Here is a 25311-nt window from a genome sequence, read left to right on the forward strand (position 1 = left end):
AGCAGCCTGCAACAGTTTGCCTTCATTAGCCAAGCCAAAGGTCACCTCACTGGTGTCACCATTAGTGTCTGGTCATTGCCTGCTCTAGACCTTAGCAGAGAGATGATACAAAGGAGGGGAAGGTGGGGACCCAGGTTGAAAGGGCTCCCAATGCCTCTGCAAGACTTTTTGCACCCCACAGCCACGGTGACATCCCAAACCTCTATGTGCTGCTTCAGAAATATAGCATAAACCTGCAGTCCTGGGCTTGAGCTGCAGGTGCTGACATGCTAAAGCAAAACAGATCTGCTGAGTTGTTTTTTTTCTTAAGAGCTGCTTAAAATAAGAATGTTCGGCCAAAGATACCCGCAGCTTGGAGCTGCTAACTCAGGAGTCACTTCAGTTTCCATTCAGGAAGGGAAGTTCATGTTTTTAATTACAGGCAAGCGCATGGATATTGCAGTGAATACAGGCACTTGCCCCCTTCCAGTTCCAGACACAAATGCTCCATTCCCCACATTACTGCTGACTGGCCTGGGACTGGGTTTTATTGCAGACAAGCAAGCCAATTCTTTGAGAGTGAGGTTAATTCAAGCAGCCCCATGTAGAGCCTTATACTGCAAATGGTTAAAGGCTTAACCATGCCTGCAAACATTCGTCAAGTGCAAAGCTACCTTTCTAAGGGTTTGTGGGTCTGAGGCTGTAGCCTTCTCTTCTCCCCTAGTTTCCCAAGTACTTTTTCCTGATTGGGAAAAAAAAAAGAAAAGTGAAGTTGATGAATGCGACTATAACTTGTCCTGTTTTCCTTTTAAATATAAACCCATACTCAAGCTGTCTAAAGATTGTGCTGCCTTCATTTATGGAATTAATTCAAACATCAGGATTCTATTAATTGGAGAAAACAGCAGATTTGTTCCAAAGTGGAAACCTCACAATACCAAGTAACTCTCAAAACATTAAAAAGTCGGCTTCTACTGCCTGGTCAGCAAACAGACCCTCGGAAAACTAGCATGCATGCTAGGAAACAAATCAGTGCACTAAACGTGTGTTATTCAAAACTTTGGATCTTTCCTAGCTGCTGGCTTAGGAATACAAATTCTACTGCATTAAGCAGAAAAAAGGAATAGATATTTTTCTTTAAAACAGAGTAACTCAAAGTGGCCATAATAACCCATTTGTGTTGCTTTTGTACTTGGGTAATGAATGACTGTAGTATAAAGTGTTCCTAGTTTTTGCCTCAAGGTCTTGTCAATCACTACCTGATAAATAAAAACTTCAAACAGGCTCCTTTTAGCTTAATTGGGCAGAATTTCTCTCCAAATGAACAGCTGAATACAGAGAATAATGTGTGGCAGCAATGGAAGTCAGCAAGCAGGGTATTTGGATGGAAACCTACAGAGGATGCAAATTCTAAACTCAAAAGATGAGTCTCTTTGGTTTTACTTACCCAGAAAATGCCTGTTCCCATTGCAGGCCGAGCTGGAAGGATGGAACAGAGCAGCAGAGGGAATCCCGTGGTCCTTGGCAATGCCGCTGAGCTGCGCTTGTGCGAGCTCTGCTCTCCCTCTCTGGTTTTAGGCTTTCCAGCTGACACTCCCATAAAAATCAGAAATCTTAAAATTACACTAAGGCTTACTTAAATCATTATCTTTTATTATATGAACGTTGGCAGCAACAGACGCAGTTTCCTGCATAGGGACAAAAGGATCCTACTGTCAGTACTGGAACAGATCTGAAACGGCTCAATTAAGCAAACATAACATCCTCAAAGTTTGGCCTGAAAGGAAGTTAAAATAACTGTTCTATAAAATGCTTTAAATGTGCTTTAAAATGTCATTACTCAGATAAATCTAGCCATTTTGAAGTTGGTTCGCTAGACTTTTATGGCCCTGCCAGTTTATGGCAGCGTATGTATTCGCGTCAAGAATTCCTCTTCCAGAACAGTAGATGAGGAGACAAAGCCACAGTAGCGCTGCAGACTGAGGGGAGGCTGCAACCAGCTCGGGAGCGGAGTTTTGGCTCCCAGGCTGGGAAAGCTGCTCCCAAGCACATCCAGCAAGTTGTGTGTGTTTGTGGCAGAGCTGGGAACCGACCGATATTTCATGATATAAGGCTGTATGTGTTGAAGTTAGCGGTAAAGCTGCTGTTGGCTGCAGGACCGGCACTGTAAAGCAGGATGGGGGGAGGGTTGTTGTGGCTGTTGTTTTGTGTGCATATTTTAATATTATTTTTTTAAAAAATTCCTTCCTCCCCTTGCTGGAACCATCTCTGGCTTACACTGGGTCTAAATGCAGAGAATTAGGACCATACCGAGAAATACCAGAGGATTCTCCTAAATCTAGTCTAGGCATACAAAAGCCACAAGGGCATCAGTTTAGGTCAATAAAGGTCTTCCTACTGATGCATTGCTGGACTTCTGATCAGTGCAGAAAGCAAATTTACCTATGAATTTGTAATCACTCGTGAAGTAGTTTAACTCCAAAATGCTCATGATTTAAGCCTCTGGATCAGTAAATACTTCTACATAACCTGGAACATCTCTGTTCGCAGTTCAAAGTAAACGAGAACCCCAGAACTGCTGTTATGCCCTGAAGATATAATGTTTAGTTAATACAAGGATTTAGACCATTATTTTTTTCAGCTGCCTCCATAGCAATGCGGTGTGGTATCCACAGTAGGCAACCTCATGCCAGCAGCATCTCTGAAATATGCTAAAACAACCTAAATTAGAAAATGTCAGCTTCTTGGCTGATGTTCTTTTGGAGTTTCTTTCTTCCTTTCTTGTGCCTCTATAATTTTATTGGGATGACTAAATCTCTGAACTATGTTAGCAGTAAACAGAACTAATTTACCCCCTGCTTCTTTGAAACAGCTGCTGACAGCTGCACTATAATTCAATCATGGATCTTTGCAGTGCAGGCTGCAAAACATATTCATATTTTTTGTATTCTTCCCTCTGTTGTATTTGGACTGAAGGAGTCGCACCAAACAGCGACATGTGCTGTGTTTTCCTGTACAAAGAGATTGATCTACATGAAAACAGAGGCTTAAGATGAAATACTGCCCAGCCAAAAAGGTTTTTGAAAACAGGGAGAATAACCACACAGATACACAATCTTGTTGGGGTATCTTTTGTAAAGTTGCAATGATTTATTTTACTACTTTGTACAAAAGGCTTCTGACAACTGCTCTATGAAAAGAATCAGAAATGTGTATGCATTTTTGCCAACTGTTAATAAATATCTTCTTAAATAAGGAAACAAATGTGTTTAGGAACCGAGAATCATTTTTCTTGGATGTGATTGAAAAGGAATCCAAAGATGGAAATAAATAATTCTTCTTCCACTTGTGACAACTATTTACATAAAAATGTACAAACAGTGAAGCTGATGTTGAGCCTAGCATCAGAAATTGTTATTGTGGTTAAAAAAACCCAACAAACCACACACCAAAATAAACAAAAAAAAACCAAACAGAAACAATCCCCACAGAATATTTAATATATGAATCCTATACAGCAAGATACTGTGGTCCAAGTTAAAAATGCAATACACCAACGCAGTGACCACCAACACTGAAACACCCGCAAGAAAAATTAATCCTTGACTACTAAATAGTGGAAGTTTAGGCATGATTGGCTTTTAACTTTCGAGGCAGCACCTTAACTTCCTTCAGGAGGTTTACAGAAGCACTGGTGTATATATGTATACAATGTCAAAAGACACTTGCCATCTGTGTGATTTCAGTACCTCACTCTAAATGAGAGATGCGCTGAGGGCAGTTTTGGCTGGTTATTGCAGGTGGTCTTGTCTGCAGGCTCCAGGGAGGGAAGGTCTTTCGGCTTCAGCTGTCGTCCTGCCGTTTGTAACTACTGGCCAAGTCTCACCTTGGAGCAGTTAGGAAGTTTGCTGGAGTTGTGCCTGCAGAGCGTGCGTGCCATGGCCAGGCTGGTCCTGCAGGTGTTTGAATTGCCTGGGCTGGAAGCTGGGCACATCTGGCAACTGCTTCCCAAAGCCCTGGTCCAAAAACCTACTGATGTCAAGGGGAGATTTCCACCTTCCTATGAGTCTAATCCTGCTACTGAGAAAAATGCTGGGAAAACCCAAATTACTTAAATGAGATTAGAATTAGACCATCAGAAACAAGTTTCCAGTTTATTTCATAGATGGTAAATTTTTTCTTCCTTTGCTTATTCTTTGTAAAGTGAGGCATCTGGTCTGGATTTGATCTGTGACTTAAAGGAAGAAGAGCAGTAAGCAATTTCCAGAACTGGGCGGTTGCATTCATTTATCTTCTTTCTCTAACTCTCCTCTAAGGCAAGATATGGAGCCAAGTTCCCACTGCGGCTCATGGCTCTGTCCACTCACTGAGAAAAGAGAACCATCTCCAGGGATTTATTAAGTTCTGGACCCATCTGTTGGAGGTTTAGGTTTTTGAAGTTGGGAGATTTAGAGCTGGGTGTGCTGTGGACCTGGTGTTTTATTGGACAGAATTTTCTTTTTTATCTCTCTGGTGAAATTTATGCCAATCCTACTTTGTAATTGCAACGTATGCCAAAGTGTTGAATTAGTTTGTGATTGGTTACTGCTAGTTTGTATTCTTCTTCACAACTTTAATTGTATTTTAATTACAGAAGTGTGATGTTTGTATAACCTGTGACTTTAAAAGAAGGCAAAAGAAAAGCCTTGAGGGGACATTTTCTTGCTCCTGATTCCAGCTTGTTGGTGTGACTCTTGAAAGGTTTTTTTTTTAAAAAAAAAAAAAAAAAAACCAAGGTGAAACCAATTATAGAGCAGGGGGTTTACTGTAAACACTGACCACGGGAAGCAAGGTTTCCTAGCTTGTTTCTAGCTGAGTCTGTGTGGTGCTGGGTGTACATCCCAGCTTACAGCACCTTCTGCACTTCAGCCTCCACATTTTTGAAAAAGCATTGGAATTTGTTCTGTCAGTGAAGTCAATGGAAATTTTCCAAACAGGAGCAGGATCTTCAGCTGACTTGCACAACTTCGTAACTGCTTAGGATACCCCAGCTAAACCTTAAGTTTAATCCCGCTTTCTTAACGTTTTGCTGCTTTCCTGTTTCAAGTTCACAGCAAATTCAAATTCCTTCCGGTTGCTAGAAGAAATTTCCTACCACTTTTGACAGAAAAAAGTATACCCAAGAAATCTTACTCTTTATTTTCTTCAGTTCTTTTGCTTGCCAATTAGAAAATTCTTCTTTTTCTTACACTGATCTGTCCTTTGAATTTGCATCAATCCAGACATAGCTTTTGCTACTATAGTTTAAAACTGGAAGTTGCATGTAATTAATCTTTTGGTTTTGCTTATGAAATTGAAGCAAAGAAGAGGAATGGAAGTAATAATTCTCTAACAAAATACCTGTTCACTCCAGGTATATTTTGTTCACTTATTTTATTGCAAACTGTATTACAGGAACTACACATGCTTATTAGTCACAGCACATTCTCACCTTGGATACTTTTGGGTTTTTTTAACTCACAATCACCACTGGTGAGTTTGCAATCTTCAGAAAGACTCATTTGCAAAAGTATGTTTTGTAGGAGCCAATTTTGTAGGCAGATTTGGTTTTGAATGGTTTCTCTGGCTTGTTTCAGTTTACAAGCTCATTGTCTGTAATAAACTAAAACAAAATGTGTTCAAATGCCACTTAGATCCAGAAACTGTTCCATTGTCTGAACTTTCAGAAGCCTGGTCCTAAAAACTGTTTGGGATTTTTTTAAGCCCATCTCTGGAGTGCTAACCTTTTTCCCCTCCCCCACATAGCCATACAAAACCACTTTTTACAAATAACTTTTTTTTTTCTTCTTTCCTACAAATCTAATGACAGCCACATGCTCGTACCACCATGTTCCTGTATTTTTTTAAGATAACATTGGAGCTGTCATCAAAATAGAGCACTGAGATGGCATTGAGTTGTGTAGGAGCGCAGCAGGGTTTCGGCACAGTCTCTGGGTTTATAAAGTGAACCTGGGGGGAAATGAAAGTAGAGGCATGTTAAGATTTACTTTTCCCCCTCTCCCCCCTCATATTTTTCTTTCTCAGGCAACCTTCTGTCTGTCCCATGCACTCACTCAGACATGTTTTGAACACCTGGCTTTGTGTACAAATGTCTTTAGATGTCCCCTGCATGTAACGGAGGCCGACGCACACATCCAAGTCAGATCTAGTTGGAAATCTTTCAGTGAGGCAGGTTTTCATTAGAAAATTCCCATTTGTCAGAGCAGTCAGCGTTCTGCAGAAGTGTACCAGTTACGATAAACTCCGCAGGACGCACGGGTGAGGTCTTGTGCGAAATCCCCTCAGCCCTGGGCGGGGGCCCCTGTCCCTGCAGCTGGCAGCACCGAGACTCAGCTGGGGCCAAGGGCTCCGGGTCCCCTGTGCTCCCTGCTGTGGGACCTCCAGGGAGAGGAGGAAAAAGCAAATAAAAAGCAATCTACCAGGAGAAAAACATGCAAATATTTCTTCCCTTGGAAACGTAGATGCTTCTACTTTCCCTAATACTTTTTGCAGTGTTGTTCTTAGATGCACACACGACATGGGGTGTAGAAAAGGTGCAGTGAGCCCCTTTGTGCCCTGCAGATGTGTGCAGGGGGCCTGGGCTGTTAAACTGGACCTGAGCTAGGTAGGAAACGGAATCCTGGCATGTCAGCTCGGTGTGCTGTACAGCTAGGGTACTCGGGACCAGCACGTCCTCTGGCCCATGCTGAGAGCTGTGGTGATGCAGGGGGGGCTGGGTGCCCAGCCAATGGTCCCCCTGAACACGGATGCTGTGTCATGAGGACATGCTAGCTCAGGGCTCCCATGTGGGCATCCTTGCACAATTTCATAAACCAAATACATCTACAGAGCAGCTGGGCTGTGTAATTTTGGGATTCGCTGACCGCATCCCCAGTCTCCCCCCAAATCCACTTTTGGCAGCAGCATACAGTGGATTCTTACAGTTTTTCCAAGATGTGCTGATAGCGAGTCTCGTGTCCTGCTCTCTCCTTCCCATGCAGTGGGACTACACCACTATTAATACATCTATCATTGGGCCCTTTTAAACTAGAAAGAGCATGTCAGTGCTTGCAGCAAAGACAGGGTACTTCCCAGGAATTATTAATTCAGGCCACTTGGCTAGACATGTTGAGCCAGATGCTGCAGGCATCTTAATGAGCCAATGCAGACCTTCTTTCTCTTATTAGCTTAGAGATTTCTTTTTTTTTGGTTTTGTATATAAACTTATTTCTGAGTAGCATCTATCAGATGCAACTCTGTACTCGGAGCTACAGTGCACCTACCAGTGTCTGTACAATGGCATGATTTGTAGCATTCATGTATGAATTCAACGGGAAAGCACATTCTCCTTCACAGTAATAAGCAGCATAGCCCTCTGGAGCGATGATCCAGTCCTTGATTAAATTGAAAATGTTGGATTACAGAAAAAGACAGAAATATTGTGTAGTGAAACAAAAAGTAAGACAGCACATAAATCTACCAGTTTATACACCCACATACAATTACAGTGGCCTGCAAAATAAAAATTTGGTATGCTGGCTGTTCTAATGCTATCTTATACACCCCTAAAGCTGCTGCTTTTCCTGGAGGGATGTATCCCATTTTGCAAACATGCCTACAGAGTAGCTGAATTTCAGGGTTTTAGTTGTTTATCGATTCAGCAGTGTCCTCCCAGCTGTCCACAAGGATCACTTCACCCATGACTGAAATGCAGGAACAAGCTTTCAGAAACAAAATGTCTTTGACCAGGTCTAAAAGTATTGGTAGATGAAGATGACGAGCTGTATATGCATTCAGCACTGCCAGAGGAAACTCAGGGCCACAGTTTCTCAAAAGGACTTAAGCGTGTGGCGTTTCTAGTCAGTCTCACGCTAAATATTTGCATACCCTAATTTTGCAGAAGCAGTTCTTAAGCATGCTGAGGGCAATATACGCTTTTTTTCTCTCAGATTTAAAAAAAAAAAAAAAATCCAGCTATTGGCTTGACCTCGCTACTGCAGCTTGCTAAGTGATGTGCAAAGGCACCCCGGTCACGCACAGCCCTTACCTGCCACCCTAGGTCCCTGAAGCTGACGTAGAGCTCATGCTTCTTGCAGGCTTGTCGCTGGTCGCTGCTGCTGTTCTCTGCGTGGGGAGAATGGATGGCCATAAAGCTGGGCTGCCCCCATGCCCGCTGTACCCCTCAGCACCCGCAGCCCTCGGCAACACCCCGATAGGGAGTGAGGTATCGCTGCTCATCTGTTGCACTTGTGATGGTTTTTTTTTTCCTTAACATTTTCAAGCTTAGTCATAAATAATGGCTGGGTTCAATATATATGAAATGCCCCTCTGGCTTTTTTTGCAAAGCCATAACAGGCCTGGGAAAATAGCTGCTTCGCCCCCCGCTCCCCCCCCCACATATTTTTTTTGGCCTTCCTTTGAACTCATAGTAGCAAAAAGCAAGTTTCTCTGATTATCAAATAATATATGAAAGAAGACGCTATAAAAGGAGTGATCGGGAAAGGCACCTTTCATGTATTTTCTAAATTCCTGTCTTTGAATCACCTGCATTACTGGTGATAGTTGCACCTTCAGGCCTACAAAAGCAATGGATGGCATTAAGGTAATGTGGAATCTGTCCATCTGTCCAGTGCAGCTGGATCCAGATTACCGACTTCTTGCAAGGGGTGACAATGCTTGCTGAAGCCAAAGAAGAAAGCACAGGTCTGCATCGTGGATCGGAACAACCATGACTATCAGTGCAGTTTTAAAGTTGTGCCCACCCTGGACATACAGCCTGAGCTGGAGACCCAAGCAGAAGTACCAGAAAATAATTATTTCAGCTCTTGTTGTTGGAAGCTAACTCTTTGTGGGGTCACCAAGCTGGAGGCAGGACACTGGTTACAGGGAGTTTTCCCGCCTACTCACAGAAGTATGAAATTCTTTTGTCCGCTACCCATTCTTTAAAAAATGAATTGATATAGTAAATAGATGACAAAAAAGCACACGGACACTGCAGACCATCTTTGCTCGGGGAGCTGCATAACCCAGAGCTTGCAAATACAAGCCACAGAAAACTATTTTAAGAGACTCTTTTGGGGTTTGGGTGAGAGGTACAGAATTACATCTATGTGGGGAGATCAGAGAAGCCACACCTAGCACCAGGGTTGCAGAAAAACACTGTTAATTCTAGGACGGGAATAACCTGATTAAATATAAGGAAGCTGCACCAAGGCCAATAGGAGTGAGTTCTCCTATAGCCTTGCAGGTAACCCCAAGCAACCCAAGGCAAAGATGAGTCGCATAAGATGATATTGTGCCCTTCGTTGTCCTTTTCCTTCTTCTTTTGCAACTTCTCCTTCCGTTCAGTGAAGCGCTCGCAGAAAAAGAGCTGGAAGTTGCCACTGCCCTCAGCAGAGCAAGCCCTGTGCTGTGGTTCCTGCTGGGAAGGTCACCAAGGGCCCATTATTCTGAGGTATCTCGTAATTAAGCCACGTTTCTATTTCAACTGCCTGACAGAGTTTTCTTCCATATTAGGAAGCACTGCTCCCCCAGAATAGCTGTGGTTATCCAAGCAACGAAGGGGCTTTCTTCTGTGCAAAACTTTTGGGACTACTAGGCATTTTGGGGGCCAAACTTAAAATCACAAAACTCTGAAATTCAATCTACAGCATTTTGATTCAGATTCACTGAAATATATTGCCGTTTTGATCACTTTCTCATTGTGAAATGTAAGACAATTACATTAAAGCAGTAAGTATTTATTTCATGTGGGAGAAAACGAGATGTTCTGGTTAGGTGCTTTTTTTTGTTTGTTTGTTTAAATACATTGGATAAAGAAATCCCTCAGTTTAATATTGTTTCAAAGAAACATTTTTCTTTTTTTGAATAATCCCTAATTCCAAGTAGTTTCAAACCAGCAACTGAACATTAGTGGTAGACCAAAGAGACAACAGACAGACTGAATGCGGGAGAAACCCTTCCCACATTATCCCATGCCCAGAAACAGGGACCCAGCAACCCGCACTGTACCTGCGATGTTCGACACCCGGAAAGCTTCCTGGTTCTTTGGTGTTTTTGATCGATTCTGGCTCCTTTGCTTCCCTCCTGTGGAGCGAATACTGCGGAGATGCACCTCGGTGGCTTTGAAGAAGGCTACCGTGAACGGCTGCTTGTTCTGTGGGCCGTGCCTTCCAATAAGACCCGCCAGTTTGGGATTGATGCTTTGCCCTTGATAACAGAATGGACCGGTAAGAGGGCCTGCAGTAGCAATAACTTTTCATTTTCAGCAGTCATAGTAAGGATAACAAGGAGGAGAGATGCTGCCTGGCTAGCAAGGGTGATTCCTAGGCACGTCTGTATGCGTTGATCCACCCAGGGCCTGGACTTAATCGGCAAAGCTGCTTCTGACAAGAGCAGCTCAGCACAGCTAACTTCATTTTATATCTGTGTGTAAAAGTTACATAAAATAGTCCTACATATAATTATTTTACCCTAAATCCGCTTAGCGTTAACTTTTCCTGCATTCTTTAGAGGGGTTTCTTTAAGTTCACCAACCTATAATTTGAAGTGATCCTATAAAAGGAACCATAAAACTCAGCCCATAGGAACACTAAATTCCCACTGGAAGGTTATTAACTTAAAATAAAAATGCCTTGTATGAAATGTTGACAGAGTTCCAGATATACTGTAGCTGAGAGAAACAAATAGTTCAGATGTTTGGAGGCATTTTGCTTATTGCTGTATCTCAGCACTGCTGTACCTGACCTCTTCGTTGCAGAGCGGCTGATTACCACTCATGCTTCCTTCATTCTCAGCTTTTAACATAATTTGAGTTTTGGTAAAAGATGAGTAGGTGGTTTCTCTGTAGAATTAAATCAATTACAAAAAACACAAGGGAGGGGGTGGCAGTGGGAAAGTCAGTATTTCTCCCTGTTGCCTCCAAAGGACGTCTGGGTGCTGTTGTGAAACGCAGGGGTGATACCCTGAATTACTTTGTTCCAAGTTACTGAGTTACTGCTGCTAAGTCACATGAATGGCTTTTGTGGTCCTTTTTGCTATGGACAGAGCTGGCCCTTGTCAGCCACAAAAAAAATATGCCAAAGGGGGGAAGACCAGCCTGGCTGAACAGAGAGAGCTTTGGCTGGAACTGAGGGATAAAAGGACAGTTTACTACCTTTGGAAGAAGGGGCAGACACCTCTGGAGGACTATAAGGATGTCGTGAGGTTATGCAGTGTGAAGATTAGAGAGGTAAAAGCCCAGCTAGAACTCAGGCTGGCCACTGCCATAAAAGATAACAAAACATGATTTTATAAATACAATAGAAATAGGAGGGCCAAGGAGAATCTCCATCCTTTACTGGATGTGGCAGGGAACATTGCCACAAAGGATGAGGAAAAGGCTGAGGTACCCAATGCTTTCTTTGCCTCTGTCTTTAATAGCAAGACCGGTTACCCCCAGGGTACCCAGCCCCCTGAGCTGGAAGACAGGGACAAGGAGCAGAATGAAATCCCCACCGTCCAGGAGGAAACAGTCAGTGACCTGCTGCTCCAGTTAGACACACACAATACAGAGCCAGACGGGATCCACCCCAGGGTCCCGAGCGAGCTGGTGGAGGAGCTCGCCAAGCTGCTCGCCATCATTTACCAGCAGTCCTGGCTAACTGGGGAGGTCCCAGCAGACTGGAGGTTAGCCACTGTGAGGCCCATCTACAAGAAGGGCGGGAAGGAGGTTGCAGGGAATTACAGCCCTGTCAACCTGACCGCGGTGCTGGGAAGGCCACGGAGCCGATCATCTGAGTGCCATCATGTGGCATGTGCGGGACAACCGGGGGGTCAGGCCCAGCCAGCGTGGGGTTATGAAAGGCAGGTCCTGCCTGACGAACCACATCTCCTTCTATGACAAGCCGACCTGCCTAGTGGATGTTGTGGCTGGTGTCTGCCTGGACCTCAGTAAAGCCTTCGACACCGTCTCCCACAGCATCTCCTGGAGAACCCGGCTGCCCATGGCTGGGACGGGGGTCTCTGCGCTGGGTAAAGCCCTGGCTGGCGGCCGAGCCCAAAGAGCGGTGGGCAATGGAGTCACATCCCGCTGGCGCTGGGCACAGGGGTGTCCCCAGGGCTCTGCTGGGGCCGGTGCTGTTTCACGTCTTTACCAGTGACCCGGACGAGGGGATCGAGTGCACCCCCAGTCAGTGTGCAGGTGACACCGAGCTGGGCAGCAGTGTTGATGTGCTGGGGGGCAGGAGGCTCCGCGGGGGTCTGGGCAGGCCGGGCCCACGGGCCAAGGCCAACGGTACGAGGGCCAGCAGGGCCGCGTGCCGGGCCCTGCCCGTGGGCACCGCAGCCCCGCAGCGCCCAGGCCGGGGGCACAGCGGGGGGAACTGTCTGGTGGGAAAGGGTCTCTGCTCCCAGGTAACAAGTGACAGGACAAGAGGAAACAGCTTCAAGTTGCACCAGGGAGGTTTAGGTTGGATATTGGGAAAAATGTCTTCACTGAAAGGGCTGTCAAGCGTTGGAACAGGCTGCCCGGGGAGGTGGTGGGGTCACCATCCCTGGAGGCATTTAAAAAACGCATAGATGTGGTGCTCAGGGAAGTGGTTTAAGTGGTGGACTTGGCAGTGCTGGGTTAACGGTTGGGCTTCATGATCTGAAAAGTATTTTTGAACATAAATGATTCCGTGATTCTATGTCATGGTCCTGAGGAACCAATGCTAGGTAGATCTATTTAGCAGGGGGATTGGACCTGATGACTTCCAGCGGTCCCTTCCAACCCCAGCCATTCTGTGAATCTGTGACAGCTGACACTTTGCTAGAGAAGGCCTGAAGGCAGCCTGGCCAGGAGAGCAGATGACAGGCTACGTAGTCTGCTGAGAAAAATGTCCTTATAAATGTCCTTATCTTACTAGTTTCTGACTACCGTGTGAAAAGAAGCTGGTAACCTGAAATACTTCTAGATAATATTCTGTAACTGCTGGTTTTAAGGTGAGCAAAATAAATGCCAAGGCTTATAAATTCTTGTCTTTATGGAACTGTTTCCACCTTTGCTCTTGCACGTGGCCAACAGATTGGTAAAGGTGACAGACCCAGAAAAAGCGGGCTGTGGCCAAAGCTCGAGGCCAGGAAATGGACTGGCCTTGGCTGGAAGCCATTTCCTATTTTTCTAACAGCGTGCATCCCTGCAAGCAAGTCCCAAGCTGCAATATAGAGGATTTGTGGAGAGGACTGGCTCAAGAGGTGTTTTAATGGGAGCCTGGCAGCAGGACAACTGCCTAGCATGGCCAGGCCTTGCAAACTAGATAAAGCAAAACTAATTGTGCGACAGGGCACCAGGAGAGAGTGGGCAAAAATAGCAAATGCGAAAATTCACGTATGTAGATTTATATGTGGACACACATAAACAACTTCTTCACCTCCTGTTTAAGCTACTTTCCAGAAACTTGTCCAAACAGTTTTCATTTTAAGCATTTGAGGCTGAGCCCACAAAGTGCTTAAGCAAGTAGCTATGCTAAATATATAAGTAGTTCCATTTGTGCTCAGGCTTTGCCGGATCGAAGCCTTATTTCCTGAAAACAAGTGCAGCTGCAGAAGTTAGAGCTCACTGAATACTGCTCCTATGGCTTCTCCTGCCCCTTCAAAGAAGCCTTTCTGCTTCCCAAAGCTGTTTAAACTACCAAGTACGTCTATGCCTGTGGTTTTTCCAGTGTAAATTATTTTACCTTTAACATGTCTCTAGAGTATGTAATGTGCAGTATGCAGTGAGGGCACACAACTTCACAGGGATATGTTTAATAGATTTGCATTAGTGCAGCAATAAGTAGCATCTGACCAATGAATTCCTCATGTAACACCACGTCACGTTCAAGACCAGTATGGTGGCCGTGTTGCCTTGGCGGGGGAAAAAGGCATGTAATGCTCTGTATGCAAAGTAACATATTTCTTTTTAGTAAAGAGGGAAAAATCCACTTTCTAACTTTACTATACATCCAGAAAGCAAGGTTAAACACAAGGACACGTGTAGTCACCATTAGACAATGATAAACTTCTCCCCAAAAGAACTAAAGCTGTGCTCTTGAACCAGAGGGCACGGCTTTATCTGCTTTTACTATGCTGCTTTTTGAATACTGTCAAAACCAGGATCTTAAATAAACCTAAGTGGGCAGCTGCTGTTCCCATGTGCTGCTGCTGAGCAAGGCGTATCGGGTGCTGGGCTCAGAGCTTGCTGAAGGCTACTGAGTCACTCAAACATATTTTTTTTTTTTTTTTTTGCTTGCTGCTTGAGCTGATCCCCATTTTCTAAGAATAAACACCCTTTGATTCCACCCTAGTTATACACGTTGATAGACTTACTTGGCAAGATTATAAAGAAATACAAAGATCGGTTAAATTAATTTCTTTTGTATAATTTCATCTGGTCAGTGCTCATGATGTCAGATATTTTTTTTAATATAGATTGTATTGGCTTCATGATTACAGATCTCTAATGACAGATACAAAGAAAAGTTGGGGGAGGGGGATGTGGAGGGGCAGTTCTAATTCACTTAAAGCTTTGGGGATTGCCCAAGCATATAGTGTTGCATCAAAATCCTGCTGCGTTTGCAGCGTATGATTTTCATATGAAGTCCAGGTGTAAAAGCAGCTTTCTTGCTAGCACACACAGTTGGTCTAAATCCAAAATGAAACCTGGGAAGCAAGGAAGGACATGTCCTTGCCATTCAAAATAGAAAGAAAAATTCACATGTATGGTGGAGAAATGTGAGTGCAAAGGTGTGCTGCCAGGGGACTTAGTTACAGAAGACAAGCAGACAATTGGGCCCTGTATCTCTGAATGTACTTTTTAAACACTGCAGTTGGCTTTTCTAACTTTAATGACAGGCTGATTGAAGTATTTTGTTAATCTATTTTGAGAAAGCCGCAAGTTACTTTGCAAAGGGTTGAAATCATATACAAACTCAACTAGATTTCTCAGGACTGGAAAAAGAAATCAGATTCTTAATTTTCATAGAGTTAACAGACGAGAAAGTACTTATCACTGAACCTGGGAATTTGTCTTTGAAAGCTCTCTCTGTGATAGATCTGGCTGTATGCTTTTAAGGGTCCACTTCTGATTGCTCCAGCAGAGCAGACAGAATTACTGTGTACGCAAAGTTGCAGCATTCCCTTGGATGCAGGATCCTGAAAAGTCTCTACTGAAATCTGTAACATACTCAGAAATCAGCTGCCTTCATCCTTAATGCTGAAAACCAGGACTGACTTTTGCTGTAAAATCACTAGGTGAGGATGGGGAAGACAGAGCGATAAGGAGACTATCAGAAGAGTGTGAGTGTGATACTGTAGTATCTTTGGTGTTTAAAGGTATTAAGCTTACTTCCAGCTTTTCTGTGGACTCTGGGCTGGGTCTTGATGGTTTTCCTATGAACTACAATTGAACACACGTGCCATGATTATGGAGACAACATCTCTACTTCCAAATATTTCATTTAGGAGGCAAACTGGAAACTAAAAACCAAGGACAAGTGTTTGAAAACAGGTTAAGCTTATCTTGGCTGATAATTTCCCTTACCATTTTAACTTTAAGAATTAAGATTAACTTGCAAATCAGGCTGAATTTGAATTTGTATAAAAAGATTTGCAAAAGGCATCTGTCATTGAGGTGGGGACCAGCAATTTCCATGGTGAAGCTCCTGCTTTGTATCTGTGTTTGGGTTTCTGCATTCACTGATGATTCAGAAACACAGGTTAAAACAAACCCTGTGCACCTCTCTGTGCACAGGTCTCACGTGACTAAAATCACCCTTTCGTGTAAATGACTGTCTGTAGGTTGCCTGTTTCAAAACAGCTTTGCGCAGTCTTTATGCAAAATACTACTTACCAGAAACATTCAGAGTGTTGCATAAAGCCCAATAGCAAGTGATATCATAGATGCAGATCTGGAGAATGAAAGTATGTCCTTAGATAGCTACATTCAGAGTATTTATAATAGTTTGGAACTGGGTTTTGCTTAACCTCTCCTGTGGGGCAGCCAGGCACTTCCAGATACTCCCAGGTCCTGGGAACCCCCCAGAAGATCCAGGATACTTTGGTTTCCTTGCACAAGTCTCCAAGATTAAGACAACATTAAGACAAAGCAGCATAACTTTTTAGTTAAGACCTGGTTAGGAAAATTCCCCACCTGATTCTAAATACATCCTTTCTGGAGGTGTTTCAGAACTAGGTCTTCCCACTCATTCCCAAACTTCACAGGTTTATACCATAAGCATGCTGCAGACCTTGGAGTCCAGATTAGGCTTTAGTAGTAATTTCTACTGCCACAAAGGAAAATGGTTCCTAGCTGTCTTCTGAATTTGAAAGGACTTTTGTGCCAATTAACACCAGCCTTCTACATCACTCTGTTGTGTCTTTTCGCACTTTGTTGTGTTTTTCCTTCTTCTCTCCTTGAGTGGACAGCACTACCTGCAAATTAGCCAGCAGCATACACACACCTTGACAGAAATGTGTACACAGCTAATACTGAAATGCAGACAAGTTACCAATCTGTTCAAACATTTGAGTACATCCTTAACCTGAAATATGTCTACAGAAAGTTTTATTATTATTTACATCTTGGGCAACTTCAGGAAAAACATGCTTAAGAAATCCTATTCTAAGGAGGGAGTAGTGAATGCTTAGGGCTTCCCCTGGCTGGGAATCATGTACCTGAAACAGAGACTCTCACAGATTGCTGTTTGTCTCACACTCACCATCGATGCCTTCCACGGATAGCTGCAGGCCAAGGTTGTGTTGAGGATTCACCACCCAGTGATTACTGGTTGCGGTAATGTCAAACACCAGCCACCCTTCTTCTGCGGCCCAGATTGTTCGAGAGTCGAGCAGGAACAAATCTGAATCCCTGCAAATAAGCAGCGTAATTCCCAGTTACCCAGGCTTTCCACTGGAGTCTCCATAGGCTTAAAGCATTTGAAGCAGCACGGTCAGCCTTTCAGCAATAGGCAGATTATGCCGGTGCTGGGCTGGCATGCTTTCCTGTCTAATCACCTTCAGCTGAAGTGCTTTTCTTCCCTCCAAAAAAGGGAGGATGGGTTGAAGCAGAGTTGAGGTGGTTTTGGGTTACTTTGCTGTTACAGTTAACCTTAGAGCTGCTGATGCAACTTCAGAAAAAACCACTTGCCAGGCACAGAGTTGCAAAATTATTGTTTGCATATGCAAACTTGGTAATTGGGCAGACAATGCTGCTCATTATCCTTTCCACACATAATTTCCTGACTTTTATGCATAATTGTAGCATTGGTGTAAGCCAGCTGGAACACTGGTGTGCATATATTAACATATGTAATGTTTTTTTAAATTTGTTCATCTGAGGTTACAGATAATTGATTGACGCAATCACCCTCTGCACAGTCACAGGTCTGCGTTACTTTGGGTGGCAATTTTCTTTCAATTCATTGCTTAATTTTTTTAAAGGCCACTACTGAATTATTCTAGTTGAAGAACTGATACCAGCGAATAAGAAAGATCCAAAATAGAGAGGATTTCATGCATTTGAAAAGGGTGACATCATTCTGGATTTACAAAACATTTCCCGGCAAATTTCTGTAAAATGAAAATTTGAGAAAACACAGGTTCTGTAAAGGAAAGAATCTTCACTTATCAGAAATTAAGTAAGAGATAAAACTTGGATGAAAAAATTGGATAGTGGTGCAGTTCCTTTATAAAAAAATAACTTTACAAGAAGAACAAAGAAACACAGTGGAAGTGTCTAGACAAGTCCCGTAAGAGCTGCTTTTGTACTTACAGTGCACAAACACGATAACTTGTTTAAGTGTAATTATATCCTTTTGAATGAAGAAATATCCTTGCAAAAACCCTTTAATCATGTCCTCAAAGCTTGAAGAAGGCCTTATTAATTTTGTCACTATTGATCTGTCAGTGCAAATACATATATTTAACTTAGTTTGCACAGTGCTTCTTGTTCGCATGAAATATCAAGAGATCAAAAATGAATCTGAGAAGTGCTGTCAGCATAGAGCCTTTTGCCTCATAGATTTTAGTGATTCTTTTCCCTGTGAGATACCAAGAAATTAAAAGCTTTTGTCCCACACAGCTGACTCAAAACAGAAATAGAGCTTTATTGCAGTGTTTTCACTATACAGCTTTCCTTTCAACCTTTGTGGACCAGAGCATATAAGGGATGATGGCTTTCCTCCGTGAGCTAATAGATGTCACTGCCTCTGGCTCTGTGCCGGATTACATGAAATTAAACTTCTGAAATTAGTTCCTGCAGAGCACATGAGCACACCACCCAGGGTGCAAAAGAGGATTTCTGTTGCCTCCTCACTGATGCGTGATACCTTTAGGTACCATACAGCTGAACATGTAGATACAGCTGATGCTGCCGTGCTGCCAAGGGTGCAGTCAGTGCGGTGTGGAGCTGCCTGAGGGAAGCAGTGGCTTCCCGTGTCGGCTCCATCCAAAAAGAGGAGCCAAACTCTGATACTTGCAAGAGATGTTTTGCAGGCACAGATTACAACGATTGTAATGCTTCCCCTCGCCCAGCGTGTCCCTGCCACGGAGGAAGGCAGGAGAGGGTGTTTTGCTTCCTTCTAAGCAAAGTTTTGGGTTTTGGAAGAAGCCCTATATCTGAATTGAACTTGCTGCAATGCTTTCTTGCTAATGCACAGGGGATCCTGTGAGGATTATCTCAGCAGCTATTTGGGCAGCTGAAGTGGGTGGCTCAGGAGGAGCCGTGGTGCAGTAATGGGGAAGCTCAAGCTGCTCCCTGGAGCTGTCAGCCGGGTGCACCTAGGACAGCTGAAGATAAAGAGCATGGATAAGCCCCTCCCTCCACATACACATTAGTTACAGGAATGTAAGATACTTGCACTCTAACCGGGGGACAAATTTCCTGGGGTTTCATCCCCACCCAGAAGCAATGGCCCTGTTCCCACAGTGCATGACACAGCCACACGGACACCTCCCGCCCTTCCCTGTTTACAACACACTGAACAAAACGCATCCCAGAGGAGCCAGGGACAAGGGAGTAGTACGGATTGGCCCGTTCCAATGGCTGAGTCCAATTTTCCAGAAGTAAAGGGTTTTTATATTCACATACTGCATCATTTAAGCATGGCCCCTGACTGGAACTCATGATTCACACAAGGTTTAGTTAATAGGGACTTGGCTTGCTTGGGTTTTCTCCCTTGTAGTTTGCAGGTTGAAGATAATAGCAATAATGATAACCTTTTTTTTTTTGTTTTTAGCTACTGCTCAACTGCAGTAGTATTACTCAGAAAAACCAGGCTTTAAGCTTCCCATGCTGACATGATGCAATCAGGGTAACCAGACAACATGAGGCATCAAGTACCAGGGTGAGTCAGTCTGGGAAATTGTATAATGCATTTGTTTTCCTGTAGTTACAGCAATGTGCAAACAATAGGCCTGGAGGGGAAGCCTGAAGTGAGAGAGATCAAAGGGACCCACTAAAGGGAACCGTCCTTCCCACACACGCTTGGAACATTTGGACCCAAAAAGGCCCCGTGTCAGATGCTCTCTGGAGAAGTTCAAGCACTCCTGGATTAGCACTTTCCACTCTGGCCCACCAGCAGCGGCCAGTGATGGGATGCAAAACTCGACTGGTGTTGCAAGCAGAGGCTCCTGACATTGTGGTGCCTGTTCCAATGAAAAGAAACCTCTTGTTCTTTTAAAAAGAATAGCCTCCCTTGAAGTGAAATGCCCTGCTCTCCAAAGACTTCTGGCAAACGGGGTTACATCACTAGCTAATAGCAAGCCCTTTAGACATCGTTGTTGGACAAGACATAATAAACATGGCAAAGAAATGTTATTCTGCTTAGACTTAAACAAAATTTGCTCTGCAGGCTGCCATCTAATGACTTGTCATATGAGATAGTGCTAGCTGTGCTAGTTAAGTCTAACTAATATGGCTGGTTTGGGTTTTAGCTTTAAGATAAAGATCTAGGCACAAAAGGAAAAGGTTTCTAGTGCACATCTCACTCTGGTACGTTACTACTACCAACACTATGCATATTTAGAGCATTCTTGAAGTGACATGAATAATGCCTCTGCAACCAGGAGGCAGAAAAGCACTTTGGTTCCTTGGCCCTGCATTAACTCCCTTCATTTGAGAACTTCAGAGCATAGCAGAAACTATACTGAACCCCTTACCCCAGCCCAAATGATAGGAAAAGGCACGTGATCTTCATTTTACAGAAAACTAAGCCAGGACATGGAAATGTTAATGTCTAGATTAGAGTTACATAAATTATGAAGTCTGGATCCAGACCACAAGTATGTTTTCTTGAGACCACATCAAAATGGCTCAGCGTTCAAAGCACTGACATCAGCAGGAGTGTCAAAGTTTTTAATAATGATAAAACTCAGGGCTTTCAGCTCGGTTTTCTCAAGCATCAGGCTGTCAATGGAGCCTAAGATGAGGACAGGAGGTTGGCACCTGTCTGCTGATCACTTTGGTAGTGTCTGGTACTGCGTGCCAGAAGGGAGAGTCACCTTCCATCAGAAAGCACTCCCGTAAGTTTGTCTACAGGTCATAAATGCTGTGTGGTCTACGAAATTTCCTTATGAACTTGTTGTTTTCTGGACTCAAGGGTGAATAACAAGTATTGCAAAGAGAGGGTGGCTGGGGAGGATGCATGTAAGATTGTGTCTGGAAAGCAGCTGGAGTTATGGAGCTGGAAGGGCTGAAGTTGCCAAAGGCCTGTGGAGGGCTGGTAGCATGAGTGGGGTGAGAAAAGGAATCACAGGTGATGAGTGGAAGAGAAAAGGACTGGAAGAAGTGAGGTCTGCAGGGACATGTGGAGAAAGAAGGGGAGACAGAATGTAGAAAAGGCAAGCAAGAGCATCCTGAAAGGAAACAGCGAGGAAGAGTTACTATGTTACAATGCAGTAATTCTAAGATAAAAGACAACCATGAAGCTTCATTAAAATAGTACATGTGGGCTCTTTGCCTTTTGCTGGGGTATTTTTTTCAGCCTCTAGGATGCACTTTGGTTTGAAGCCATGCACACTAGAAACGTATCAAAAAACTAGAAGGGCAGCATCTCCTCATGTCACCTGCCTTGATGAGCTGGGACACAAGGAAGGACATGGACTAGAGAGAGAGATTCAGTGAAAATACAAGTTGAGAATTCTGCAATAGCAAGAGAGAACAGGAGATAAAGCTCTGTTATTTATAGACTATAATGCTGTAAAGTCTATGCTAATCTAGGGTCCTTCTCTTACCAAACAGCCCTTTCTTTTGCATCTGTTTTCTTCACTCACTTTCCCCACACCCCTCATTAACTCTGTTATTTCAAGCTGCTGCTTGACAAGTGGTAGTAAATACTAATGAGCACTTCCAAGTGGGATAAAAATAAATGGGAAGAAGGACAGGCAGTAGCAGCAAAGGTGACTCTCGGCAACTTTCATTACATTACAAGACAAGTTGATTTCGGTGACGTGCTGGCACTCGGGACTGGGAACAGGCTTGGAGCCCTGGCTCAGCTGGCTGTGTCCTTGGCAGCAGCCAGCCCAGAGCCACTGCCAGCAGGTCCTGCAGTCCCTTGCTTGTGTTCGGGTACCCTGCCAGCCCAAACAGCACACTGCAGCTGCCCAGCCGCTCCAGTGCTCTAATCCCTACCTGCTACTTTGAGGAATGACAGATCTAACAGTGTTTTAAACAATAACCAGACTGTGACACCTTGCAAAAGACTTTGAATGACTTTACAAATATAGTTCAGCTCTCCCACTTCCATTTTAAAGTATTAAACACTTGAGGCACAGATGCATTACATGTCTTATTGACTCGGCATGCAAACCACAGCCATTAAGCTAGGAGCATAATCCTATCATTCTGACTGGTATTCTAACCTTCGAGTGGCTTTTTGGGTCACAGGCATGGTGCAAGACAGCAAGTTTACTTACAGGCAGCCCAAGGACAGAGCTGGCATGGGGGGATAGGGGCAATTTACGTCTGGTTTTGAGCAGGTGGAGGGAGGAGAAGGCAGAAAGGGCATCTTGGGAGGGTGAGAGGAGATCTGGGGTTAGAAGACATCTGTTTGGATTAAAAAACTGCAGTATCCAGATTCCAGTTTGCTTGGTGTCATTGCTTAAAGTCAGCTGCAGCTGTCCAAAGACAAGCTTAGGAAAATATTTTTCAGACTTTCCTACTTTGAGAGGGCCCCAGGATCTCCCTGGGCCTCTCCCTGGCACGTCTGCAACACCCTCTGTACACAGACCTGATGCAGTCCTCCTCCCACACCTTCCCTTCCCTGCCTGCCTGGGATCCCCTGCTTACCCCTCCCTCGACCTCCCCACTGATAACAGCCCTCCCCATGCCCCGGGGGGAGCTCCCAGCCAAACACACCCTGGGGTCTCCTCCAGGTGAAGCATGGCCACAGCAGGCATACAGTTTGCTGGAGGTGATTTGTTACGGACTGGTCTGAAAACTGGCTGTACTGGTAGTGAAACAGATCTGTGTAAATTTTGTTGAATCTTGGGAGAAATTAAATTCCCTTTAAAATTTCAGCAGACTCTTAATTCTATTTTGTGTTTCTAGTAGTTGTGTTCCCTTCCCTGTGCAGCATTTGAGAGGGGTGTAAGATCTAGGTTCTGAAGACTGATTAGAAGTGGCAATGGGAGTTTGTTACAGAGAGATGCAACATGTTTCCTAAATACAAAGCCTCTTGTAAAAGCAGTGTTGAGAGAAATGAGGTTATATACATATCTCTGACACTTTATATACAGCTGTTTCTATTCAGCATTGAATAGTGCATCACTCTAGCTGAGCGGGAGCCCACTGGGGTATGCAAAATGCCTCTTGCAGCTACTCAAGTGCTTGTGAACAGCCATGCCTTGCTAAGTGAGTTAAAGATTTGTCAGAGGTTTTGCAGGCTGCAGTGGCTTTTAGGAATGGTCTGAAAGAGATAACTAGATGCAGCTCTGATCTTGGAGAGCTATAGGGTTGCCATGCTAAAGTTCCCTTGCTACTTGCGAAGAAATAAGTATAGTTATCAACTGACTTGCAGGTAAGTAACCCCCCAAAAAATCATAGCTATTGTCAGCTAAATTTCTAGATGCTGTCAGTACTTGCAGATACCGTCATGGTGCTGGGGCACAATGTTAAAACAAACCAAACCTTTCTTTGCTGCACCATCCCTGGAACGATCATGCTGGTACTTTAAAAAGCTCCAAAAAGAAGGCACATCTGCTTCGCGGGTTGGGTGGGCCTAAGCCTTTCTTAGTTACTGGAATTACATTTTTGCAACCCACAGTATGGAAACAGACTCCAATGAATGGGAGAAAGGGGTCTGGAGAGGAGCTCAGGTTTGATCTGGGTGCAGAAGTGGTGTAGTTTGAAGCACAAACTAAAGTGTTCCAGCTGCAAGTCAAACCCAGGAATGCATCATACAAGATCTTGTTCTTCTGTAGGGCCAGTAACATGAGCATTCAAATCATTCACTGCCTTTGAAGCCTGTGAAATCCATAATGGCCACAAAGTGAACACGAAGCAACTACATTTCAATTACCAAAGGCTGGTCAAGTACCTGGCTTTATTCTCTCCAGTAACAAAACTCCCATCGACTTCAAAGAGGTTGGGATTTACTCCACAGTGCAAGTTCTGGGTCCAATGAAATCGGAGATGTAACTCTGGGATGAGGTTTTTTAGCTTCTGAAGGTGCAGGCAGATGGGCAGGATCAAGCTCTGAGGCTGAGGGGAGCTATACAGTCCTCATTTTTTCTGCAGCCTCAGGTCAATAAATTGAAGATGTTGCCCCAACTGATAATCTGCCCCTTAATTGCATGGGTACTTTTTGAAAATACACAAGTTCCCATCAATTACAATAGGAGTTAGGTATCCAACCTGCTTAGCTGCTGTTAGAAATCCCACTGTGTATCTGCATGTCTCTTCAGCACTTCAGTCCCTTTGATATTCTAGCTTTGGCCACTGCTTACAATAGTGGAGAGCCTGAGGGTAATGGATATTTCTTTTGCAAAGTAGTTCACAAACTACTTCATGATTACACTGTAAAAGTATCATTTTTCTCAGGCTCATATCCATAAGCTTTATTTTGACACATTCCCCGCCTAGGTGCCCAAGATAAATGACCTTCAACACCTTGTAGCAAGCCTTGTGCCCTGTGATGCGTGTGCCCTAGCACTGGAACCTGCTCTGCTTCCCCGCAGCGTCCAGGAGGAAGGAGACGGAGGCTTGAGCAGCCCCTGGCTCCCTGAGAGCAGCCTTTAGTGCCCACTACCAGGGTGTGTGACCACAAACAGGGACTTGATGTCCTGCTGCTCGGCACCCTTCTCAAGCCAGTCACTGGCTTTATAAAACTCTTTCCCAGGCTTTTGGGTGAGTGAACCATGAAGACCAAACAGAAGTTGGACGTGAGTCACTGGACCAAGGAAAGCTTTGAGACATATTAGTCAAAACATTAACTGTTTTCACAGTGTTTGTGATATTAGGAACATTTTTGTTCATGAATGTACTTGTTTGCTTAAAGTGAATAACTGATGCTTTGTGCCTGAAGAATGCGGTACATGCCTTTTTATCAAGGAGATGTTGCCAGTTTGAAAAGCTTGCCTTGCAATGAATTCATAGATTTGGAAAGGCCAGAAAGGATATTTGATCATTTGGTCTGGTAATAATATCTTCAGTCTGACAGAGATAGAATTTCTATTAAGCAAAGTCCAGAGTGGCATCCCGTCTGCTACAAAGGACAGGGCCAGGCTCTTACTTTTACTGCCAGGGTTGTTAGGCATCTATCTGCCCACGACTGGGCAGGCAGATGGAGGACAGCTTCCACCCTGTGTTCAAGCGTTGGTACTGTTGAGGGGCAGGACTTCAGAAACAGTCTGCTGTGGGTGCAGCAGTTTGTCTGGAAAGACCTATGCCTGTATTTTTCACCAACAATAAATTGCAGACAAGAGATGTTGCTGGTTAGATACCTGCCAACCTGTCTGAACTTGTAAAGCAAGTCATTAATTGTTGAACTGTTCGTACTCATGGTTTATTTGAACTGAGGGCACACCATCACACCCTACAAACTGGAGGCTCATCTGAGGTTTAACTGAAAATCAAGCCTTCAGCATATCTGATGGTTTCTTTATCCTCAAAGGAAAAAAAAAAATCTCCAATCAGTCTCAGCTTGGGCTTTCCAGTTGCATCCTGGGCTGGTTTTGTGGCCCTAGAAACTGTCCTGATCTCTGCTGTGTGTTGCTGTGTTACAAAGGAGAGACGATGCTGCAGCTGCCTCTGGGGAGCCTGGCACTGAGCTCCGGTGCCGTGCTGCACCTAACCAGACCAAGACGTGCATGTAGTGG

General features: G+C 44.1%; 1 protein-coding gene across 1 annotated transcript in view; it reads right to left on the reverse strand.

The window, feature by feature from the left end:
- Positions 1-4741: 4741 nt before the first annotated feature.
- The window catches only part of BMP7 (bone morphogenetic protein 7), a 61750-nt gene continuing 41180 nt past the window's right edge, over positions 4742-25311 (reverse strand). The window contains exons 3-7 of the mRNA XM_080404066.1: positions 16716-16864; positions 10009-10206; positions 8045-8121; positions 7281-7391; positions 4742-5967 (exon numbers count right to left, since the gene is read on the reverse strand). Coding sequence (XP_080260192.1) covers positions 5818-5967; positions 7281-7391; positions 8045-8121; positions 10009-10206; positions 16716-16864 — 685 coding nt within the window. The 3' untranslated portion in view covers positions 4742-5817. The remainder of the gene's footprint in view (positions 5968-7280; positions 7392-8044; positions 8122-10008; positions 10207-16715; positions 16865-25311) is intronic.

This window comes from Falco punctatus, assembly GCF_963210335.1.
Source record: "Falco punctatus genome assembly, chromosome: 10".
In the NCBI taxonomy this organism is placed as follows: domain Eukaryota; kingdom Metazoa; phylum Chordata; class Aves; order Falconiformes; family Falconidae; genus Falco; species Falco punctatus.